The 9,280-nt window shown below is 49.1% G+C and overlaps 1 protein-coding gene across 2 annotated transcripts; it reads left to right on the top strand.

Moving 5' to 3' along the window:
• The first annotated feature begins 211 nt into the window (after window positions 1-211).
• OSR2 (odd-skipped related transciption factor 2) lies at window positions 212-7,837 on the top strand. Of its 2 annotated transcripts, none has more exons than XM_010385615.1 (4): window positions 212-631; window positions 4,614-5,382; window positions 6,398-6,497; window positions 7,343-7,837. In XM_010385615.1, exons 2-4 carry the CDS (start codon window positions 4,727-4,729, stop codon window positions 7,415-7,417), a joined length of 831 nt encoding a protein of 276 aa, XP_010383917.1. In that variant the 5' UTR covers window positions 212-631; window positions 4,614-4,726; the 3' UTR covers window positions 7,418-7,837. The 2 variants fall into 2 exon arrangements, with proteins under 2 accessions (XP_010383917.1, XP_010383916.1); XM_010385614.2 differs by having other exon boundaries at window positions 235-631; window positions 7,261-7,837.
• Window positions 7,838-9,280: the final 1,443 nt, after the last annotated feature.

Below are 9,280 nucleotides of genomic sequence, written 5' to 3' on the forward strand. Positions count from 1 at the left end.
AAAGGGGGGGGCATTGTGTTTGTATGTGAATTTTGAACTGAGTCACCTACGGCTGCTCGAGGGAAACCTCGAGCAAACCTGTGCCTTTAAGGCTTAGTTGCTATCCAAACACAAGTAAACAGAGTGGACCATTAGCAGACGCCGGGCGCGAAGGCGGAGCCAGGGCGCTGAGGGCCCCGCTTGGCTGCGCGACGCCCGCCCGAAGGGGAGGCGGGGCCGCTACTAAAGCCCACGACTCCCGGCCTGGGGCAGCCTGGGGAGGGACGCGGGCGGGGACGGAGCTCGGCGTGCTTGCTGCTGGAGGGTGATGGCCCTGCAAAGCTGTGGGCTCCGACCTCAGCTGGAGTCGGCAGCGAGAGGTTCGCGGAAGAGCGAGGTTCTGAGCGAGCGCTGAACGCCTGCCCCAAGCACCCCGGGTCTTTACACAGTCCGCGTCCACAGACTCTGACGAAGACGTGGATCTGCTCTTGCTTTCGCTGCTCGCGTCCTCCAGATCATGTCCGCGACTCCTGCGACTCCGCGCGGAAAAAAAAGTTTGCCAGGCGTGGACTCAATGACCTTTCCAAGCTGTGCGCCTCGCTGCCTGGACCGGGTTTGAGCGCTGCTGAGCAGGCAGACCTTTCTGCGGGAGGTGAGTGTCCGCACTGGGAAGTGGCTGTAGCCGCCCTTTGGAAGGAAGGGTTTGGGGGTGCAAGAGGCGTTCAGATTCTCGGTCTGGTGTGCCCCAGTTTAGATGTGAAAATAGATTATGGGGATGCAATCCCAGGGCACTGTATTTCTCACTTCCTTGGGTCCCTGGCACGCGACTCCCAGCTAACACCCAGCCACACACACTTCTACGTACGGTTTCTTAGTTTTGTTTTGGGATATTTTATCTAAGCGGTCGGCAAGACTTCTTATAAAAGCCGATCGACGTACACTGAGATCAAACCCCACAACCCCATGGTGTTTCTGCCCCTGTCCTAGCAAGCCCGGGTCGACTCGTCCCGGGGCAGCCGCGGCAGCGCAGCGTGGACGGGCCCGGACACCCGGTGCCTGCCCAGCCAGCGACGCTGAAGGCGCATTTCAAAAGGGAAATAGTTCAGTTCTCGGTAATTTGTCAACCTTGTGCTGGCTTTTAAATTTTCCTCCCACCTTCCAGTCCTGACTGAGGGGGGGCCAAAAGCAAACTCCCCGGGGGCTTAAACGCTCGGATTCCCGAGAAATGGCAAGTGAGAAAGGAGTTGCAGTTGTACAAAGAAGGAGCGAGGAAAAGGTGTTTGTGGAGGGAGCCCCGATCTGTCTTCCTACCTGTTAGCAGAGAACAAAAGGGGGCTGGCGTTTCCCAAAGCTAAAGGGCGCAGACAGCCACTTTCTCTGCTAAACAAACGGCAGTCCTGAGCAGAACAAGAAAATTACTCACGCAGGGGGAGCAAGGGGAGCAGAGAGAAACAGAACCTAGATTATGCGGAAGGCATCTTAATTTAATTAACTCCTTGGGAAGGCAGAGGCGCTCTGAAGGGGCAGGAAATTCGCAGCCGTTTCTCTATTCACCTGATACAGTCTGGCCCTAACAATCTGTCCTTAAACAATTTTTTTTCTTTTTAATGATCTTTGATCTACTTAGTCTATAGCTCTCTAATTTATATAAAATTCTACTGCGGTTTGGGCTGAAATTCAGTGAGCCTATCTATCCAACCATCAGTCATTTCTCTCAGATACCAATGCACAGGTTTTAGCAGATGAACCCTGACTGTATATTATTTTTAGATAATTCAGTGTAATAATACCATTACCAAAGAGCAAAACTCCCTATCAAGTTACTTCTTAACTTTATTCTCCAATGTTTTGAAAGCTTCACTGAACTAAGTGTGTACACATCTCCCTTGTTGACAGCCAGTCAAGTAAATTTTACAAAATTTCTCCACATGCCTGGAAATTCCTGTGAAGAAGACTGATGAAAGAAAAATAGCCTCAGCTCCACCAACATATTTATGCCTTTTCATTGGTTTATTTCCTTGCAAAATTAAAAGTAACCAGTGGTCTGAAACAGGACGGTGGAGAAATGACAGCAGAAAAAGATCGCTGTTATTTCCTGAAAGGGAGTGTGGGAACTACAAGGCTCAGCTCTAGACAAAACGAAAGTACTTTAGGATCTCTGCATTCACTTAAAATACTTCTTTTGACATACATTTCCAGCAACTCAATGGGAGTATGGAAATTTAACCTTCCTAATTAGTTGTGGCAAGAGCCATTGGTGGATATTTAAGGTAGTTCTGTTTGTAAAAGGGTTTCAAAAGGACCAATGGTTTGCTCTTCCCCTATGAAGAAACTATATGCTCTGCAAATTAAAACAAACAGGTACTATGAAATAGCACTTTTTTTTGCTAACATGAACCTGAAATATACTAGTCATTAATTTCTGTGTTATAAACCATTCATAGAAAAGGGAAAGAAGATGGCACTCAACTTTGTGGCAGTGTAACCTTTATGGCGGAGTTTGCTGTGCCTTTGGAATAGAAATCACAGGTCACAACAGTACTTTAGCTGACACCACTCCCCCCCACACCCGCTCCCCCCCTCAACACATACACCCTGTGGTGGGAGTTGTGCTTTGCCTCCTGTATTTATTTCTAAGAAATCTAGTCTGGGAATACACCCAAATAATAATTTCGGTTTCCTCTCTACGGGAAAGAGGTTGCTTTTCAACACGAAGGGAAAAATAATATTTTGAATCTCTGGAAAATCCTCATTATACAAAGGGAAATAAGAGTGTAATTTATTATTTTTAATTGAAAGGGAAATAATCAGATAGATTACTAGGAATGTTAGTAGAATCCTTTTTTCCTGCCTCCCTAAGAGGGTTGCCGCTGAGCAAAAATAATTGTGATTTGTGGTGGGAAAGTTGATTACTAATGGGGGTTTGCAGTTGCGGTTGAATGGTCTGACTGAGACCCTCTGACTGTTACACACCTCTCATTAACTCCTAGCCTGAACTCCCAGACCGCATACCACCAAGCAGAAGGGATTCGTTAATAAATCTCTGTCCCTGAGCCCTTCCAAACAGAAGAAGGTGTGGGCCCCGCAGAGGCAGCCAGATCCTGCCTTGCCAGAGCGCACTGTCATTAGCGTAGCCCCCTAAGTCTGCTCACAGATGGAACCACAGGCAGTACTTCACAACACCCTGGAGAGGACAACTTAGGCGCAGGAAGGGGTTGGGTGGGAAGGGAAGGCTGGAATCTCTCCTGCCTTCCCACTGGGTTCAAATGGCAGGCTTGGCGGTTGGTGGCACAGACTGGTGCTTAGCTCTGACTCCTACACCTGGGGGGCTGGCAGAGGGAAGGCCCTGGTCCCCTGAGCTGGCAGAACTCCTTTCTAAAAAGGGGCCGGCAGTGGGAGAATGTGGGCCCGCCCTGAATGTAGGTGAGGTGCTCCCGGGAACCTGGGTCTGAAATCAGACCTGTGTTGCCATTGGGAGCACGAGGAGAGGGGAAGTGCCCTGCTTAGGCCCAGGCCGGGTGTCCTGGTGGCGGGAGCACAGCCGCACTCACCTCTAGGCCAACGGACAAGGTTCCTGCAGGCCAGCAGGGCCTACCCTGTGCTTGGCCTACTGCGGCTCTGCTGCAGCTCCTTTCCTCTCCCTCCCCGGAGCGCTCTCCTCTCTCCTCTCCCCTGTCTTCTCTCTCCTCTCTGGTCTCCTGGGGCCTACCGGGTGGAGGGATGTAGGGGTCGCTTCTCGGTGCCAGACTGGGAAGCAGCTCAGGCCTCCCGAGAGCTTGGCACTCAGTCTGGGAAAAGGGGTTCCTCCAGCCTCAGGGACGTTCTCTGCCCCCACCCCACCCCCTGGGAGCCTGAACCATCTGGAAGGGATCTTAGTGGGGGGTTGGGAGGAGAGCCCCTGGAGGAGGAGGGGGCGATTCTAGACCGAATCCTGCCCTTGAGGTGTCACTTTTCTTTCCTGCGGCCCGTCACCGCTGATAAATGGGACTGAGGGCAGAGAAGGAAAAAGAAAACCTCCGAGGTCAGTGCGGGGCGAGGCGAGCCCTTCCCAGGGCCCTCTGGCCCAGAAGGATGAAGCGTACCGGCTTTGCTCTTGCACGCCGGCTTGCGGTCCGGGTAAGCGCGGGAAAGGCGGCCGCAGGGCGCGGCGGCAGCGCAGCGCGTGGGATCCCACCACCCATCCGTTAACCCACCGTTCCCGGGAGCTCCGAGGCGCAGCGGCGACAGAGGCTCGCCCCGGCCTGCCAGCATTGGCGTTGCGGTTGACTGAGCTTCGCCTGATGGGCTTGGGGAGGGTGGGCTGGGTTGGGCTGGGTGCTGCCCCGCTGTCCGCCTTTCGTTTTCCCGGGACCGAGGAGTCTTCCGCTCTGTATCTGTTCAGAGTCTGAATCCGACCTTCCTTCCTTTGGGCGCCCGTTTTCCAGTGAAACATTTCTTGCTCTGGCCCAGGGCTGATCTGCATGCGGACTTGAGCAGGTGCCAGGAGGTCCCCTCACGGCTTCTTTCGGGGGTCTTGGAGTCGGGTGGGGAGGGAGACTTGGGTAAGTGTGGTAACCTGTGTGGGTGCCAGAGGGCAGAAGGAGCAACCTTGGATTATAGTCATGGTCTCTCCCTCTCTTCCCTGCCATTTTTAGGGCTTTCTCTACGTGCTGTTGTCTCACTGGGTTTTTGTCGGAGCCCCACGCCCTCCTGCCTCTGATTCCTGGAAGAAAGGGGTGGTCCCCTCAGCCCCCCAGCATCCCAGAAAATGGGGAGCAAGGCCCTGCCAGCGCCCATCCCGCTCCACCCGTCGCTGCAGCTCACCAATTACTCCTTCCTGCAGGCCGTGAATACTTTCCCGGCCACAGTGGACCACCTGCAGGGCCTGTACGGTCTCAGCGCGGTACAGACCATGCACATGAACCACTGGACGCTGGGGTATCCCAATGTGCACGAGATCACCCGCTCCACCATCACGGAGATGGCGGCGGCGCAGGGCCTCGTGGACGCGCGCTTCCCCTTCCCGGCCCTGCCTTTTACCACCCACCTATTCCACCCCAAGCAGGGGGCCATTGCCCATGTCCTCCCAGCCCTGCACAAAGACCGGCCCCGTTTTGACTTTGCCAATTTGGCGGTGGCTGCCACGCAAGAAGATCCACCTAAGATGGGAGACCTAACCAAGCTGAGTCCGGGGCTGGGTAGCCCCATCTCGGGCCTCAGTAAATTGACTCCGGACAGAAAGCCCTCTCGAGGAAGGTTGCCATCCAAAACGAAAAAAGAGTTTATCTGCAAGTTTTGCGGCAGACACTTTACCAAATCCTACAATTTGCTCATCCATGAGAGGACCCACACGGACGAGAGGCCGTACACGTGTGACATCTGCCACAAAGCCTTCCGGAGGCAAGATCACCTGCGGGATCACAGGTGAGGCGGGCAAGGAGGATGGCCTGGAGAGGGAAAGCGAATTTGTTCTGGACACACCGAGTCCTGATAGACATCCCAAGTGTCATTATAATCCCCTGTGATCTAAAATACACGCTCAATCACGCTCCTCAGCCTGGTTCAGCTAACTCCCAATATCTACTCTTTCTTTCCCCCCAGTGGCTCCTGCTATGTTCTTGTTTGGGATGAGGGAGGGCCTTTCCTCAGCCTTGGACAGGAACAATTCGTTGGCCTTAGTCCTGGGATGGTTATCCTGTCTCTTCCCGGGGAGTAGTGCAGGAAGAACCGAGGGACCCTGGGGTGCCAGTCCTGCCTGCAATCGGGCTACTTCTGTTGGGTTTCGCCCCTCGCCCCCCCACCCAGGTGCACCCCAGAGCCTGCCATGGGGACCTTTTAAGCTGTATTTGGGGGGGGTGTCTTGCGGTCACCGAATTTACAAACAACTCCCACCTGCCTTCCACGACCTTAAACTCTGCATTAATACAAGGCAATTGAAGACATACAATAATGTAAGTGTTATCCTTGGGTAAAAACTTCTCAGGAGTTGGGGAGACCTTTTTAGGGGTATCTTTTCTGGACTCTACCTGCTGTTCCCCAGAGATGAGACTTCTGTACCCATCCTCTGAGGCTGTTAAGGGATTCACTGAAATTAGCACCTCTAAACTCGGCTTTGCCTTACATCCTGATTTGGCCAATTTAAATCCCAGAGAAAACCATGGAGGCCGAGAAAGGCCCGTTCAGCGGGGTTTTGAGCTCCAGAAAACACCAGAGAGGGCGATCAAGTGTAGATAAAACCCGCGGGCCAGTGAATATTTTGAAGAGAAGCTGTTTGTTGAGATTAACCATAAACAGAATTACACAGGAAAAAAAAATCTAAAAACATAAATGGAAATCTTGTTTCTTTTGTTCTTCCACGACTTCCTTTTAAGTAATTGCTAAAAGTAACTCTTCATCATGGGGCAAAGTTATTTCAATGAAACCTTATATTAATTTTCAGGTATATCCATTCCAAAGAAAAACCCTTCAAATGTCAGGAGTGTGGGAAAGGATTTTGTCAGTCTAGAACTCTAGCAGTTCACAAAACTTTACACATGCAGGTAAGTTTGTTTTCTTGTTTAAAAACAGTGGCTGGTTCGTTTTATCATTATTGCTTTGCAAAAGGTGTTCAGTGGCAGACTCTTTCTCATAAAAGGCTCTGTTTAGATTAGTTCTCTAGGTGGGGGAAAGCAACACTCTTGATTTTAATACATAAAATTAATCTTATTTAACATAAAGCATTTTTTAATTTTTCTTAAAAAACAGGCCACTTTGATTATCATAAACCCTAATTTTAGAATTTTTTTCATCCAATCTGCCCTGCATTTAAAGCTTTCGTGTTTAGGAGGAAATAAAGGTAATTTTGATAATGGAGGCATAGTGAAATCCCATACGTTCTCTTTCCCAGGGGGCTCATAATTTGTAGCTTTCAGGACATTGAGGAATAGTTTAGTTTTCCAGCAAAGAGGAGCCTTATTACCCAGGAGAATGCTGTTCCTTAAGAGAGGATTAGAGTTTTTCCTTCCTCCTTTTCCTGCCTATGACATGGTGATGAAATGTGAAGAGCTGGAAATCACAAAGCCCACCGAGGTGGCCGCGGGTCTACCTCTGAAGTTATCAGTGTAATCAGGCCTCTGTGTATGCCTGCACGTGTGTTTTCATGATTGGAGGATTAGGAGCACAGATTTGTTCCTGCAAGTCCCCTCTTTTGTTGTCATGCGAGTGTTATGTTAACGCTTGTGATACCGATAAGACAGAAACTATTGAAAAGGGTGCAGTGGTGGTGTGAAGGATTAATCCTTTGCTTGCTTCACATCTGAACAGGAATCTCCACACAAATGTCCCACATGTGGAAGAACCTTTAATCAGAGAAGTAATCTGAAAACTCACCTTCTCACCCATACAGACATCAAGCCCTACAGCTGCGAGCAGTGCGGCAAAGTGTTCAGGCGAAACTGTGATCTGCGGCGGCACAGCCTGACTCACACCCCGCGGCAGGACTTCTAGAGAAGCCCAGGATCTGTCCCGTGCCGCCGCTGCTCCCCTCCCCAGACACTTCTCCACGTCTCCTACCCGGGGGGTCGCACCCCTAGCCCTTCACTGACCCCAGCTCTTCCCTTGCTGCAACTGCACCTGCAGCTCCAGGGAGTTAACTCTTCTTCTGGGGGACTGAGAACTGTAGAAAGCCACACACTACATCCCTTCACAAAGAGTATATGCTAGTTTTTTGTAGATATTCACAGCTCATTTTAGAGCTCTGTACATAATGCTGTGGGTCTTTGTTTTGTTGTTCTGTTTGTTTTTGGATCTTGTTTGATGCACCTAGATATGGAAAATGGAAGCCAAATTTTATCTTTAAAGACTGTATTTTCAAAATAAAACTTTTTCTTGTTTGTTTCAACACTCCTGCAAAGGTGTCTTGCTATTTAAATTCTGTTTTTCCTCTAGATTCTGGATGAGTGGGCCTTCTCTATACAATTCAATACTGAAGGGCATTCTTTATCCCTAGGTTTAAAAAAATAGGATTTCTCAGAATTCTCATTCTGCAACTTCAGCCCTTCCCTTTTTATACGGTGGCATTTTGGAATTAGATAATTGGGCTGTTTCTTTGTTTTGCAAAGATATTAAAACATTGATGCCCCTGAGGTTTTATCCTCTTTTGTTTATTTCAATTACTTGTGTATTATTCCCTCAGAAAATGTAATATCTTAATATAACATGCAACTTCCATGGTTGTCCCACTTGAAAGCACAGGATGGGAAGAAGCAGGAAGCATAGAAGAGGTGGGAGCTTCTTACCACTTCATTTTTGAAAAGTCCTTGGCCTATTGTCACAATTTATGATGGGCAACTTCTCTTACCATTAGACTTTGAACACTATGATTTATCACTATAGACAGAAACTTTATCTTGCCTTCAGGAGGGAAGTCTAAAATCCTACAGAAGAGTACAGGAAGATACAATCTTCAAGAAGACGGGAGAGAAGAGGAGAAAGGAGAAACCACTTAGCTATGTTCACAAAATATTTCTTTCCAAGGGTGGGGATCCTTTCTTCTAGAAGGTTAGGATTTTTCTGCAAAGCAAACTGAGTTAGGTTACCAGTGAGGTTTCCACCACTGGTTGGTCTTTGTCCCTGGGAAAATGCCAGAAGTGCAGGTTACTCCATGTATAGAGCTCATGACAAACATGTAGTCACCTTCTGAGGCATTTCAACCTTTCCTAAATGGTTCCTGGGGAACATGACTCTAGTATAGTAACAATCCTGAAGTATAGTGTAGGATTTGGGTGGAGGGCTTTGGAAGGAGATAAAGAGTAGTACTATGCAGAGACTGGAAGGAAAGTGATTTAACTTAAAGGGGGAATGACAGAGGAACCTGTGGCCCAGTAGGCTCTCACAAACTGTTTAATATGGAACAACAGGTTAAACAAGACATTATCAGATGTTTAAAAAATTTGTATATTTGTGTGGGGATGGCATGTTTCACTTTCAGGGTGATTGCAAGCAACATGCCCTATGTTTTTACCTTAGAATCTTCCAGAAAAGTAGATAGAGACTTGAAGACTAGACTCAAAATTTCTCAACAGTACCTTGTTCAATACAACTTACTAAGAGGTTTCAAAAGTGTTCCTGACTAATTCCTTCCTCTGTTTTCAGGGGAGCAGGCTAGAAGTCATGTTTATCTCTCATCAGAAATTAATTCTCTCCAACAAAGTGTCCAGTCACCAGCCTGTGTGCCTAATGCTCACACAAATGCATTCCCCAGCATGGGATGAGCCCAAAGTCTTCCTGAAGAGTACGGGCAGGGATGGAGTATGAAGTGCATGTGCCTGTGTTATTTAGAGGA

The sequence above is a fragment of the Rhinopithecus roxellana genome, chromosome 9, assembly GCF_007565055.1.
Source record: "Rhinopithecus roxellana isolate Shanxi Qingling chromosome 9, ASM756505v1, whole genome shotgun sequence".
Lineage (NCBI taxonomy): Eukaryota > Metazoa > Chordata > Mammalia > Primates > Cercopithecidae > Rhinopithecus > Rhinopithecus roxellana.

Excerpts from the sequence above, each read along its gene's own strand:
- OSR2 (XM_010385614.2), top strand. The coding sequence starts at position 4,727 with ATGGGGAGCAAGGCCCTGCCAGCGCCCATCCCGCTCCACCCGTCGCTG. Across the intron at positions 5,383-6,397 it reads GATCACCTGCGGGATCACAG|GTATATCCATTCCAAAGAAA; the intron begins GTGAGGCGGGCA and ends ATTAATTTTCAG. Across the intron at positions 6,498-7,260 it reads ACAAAACTTTACACATGCAG|GAATCTCCACACAAATGTCC; the intron begins GTAAGTTTGTTT and ends ACATCTGAACAG.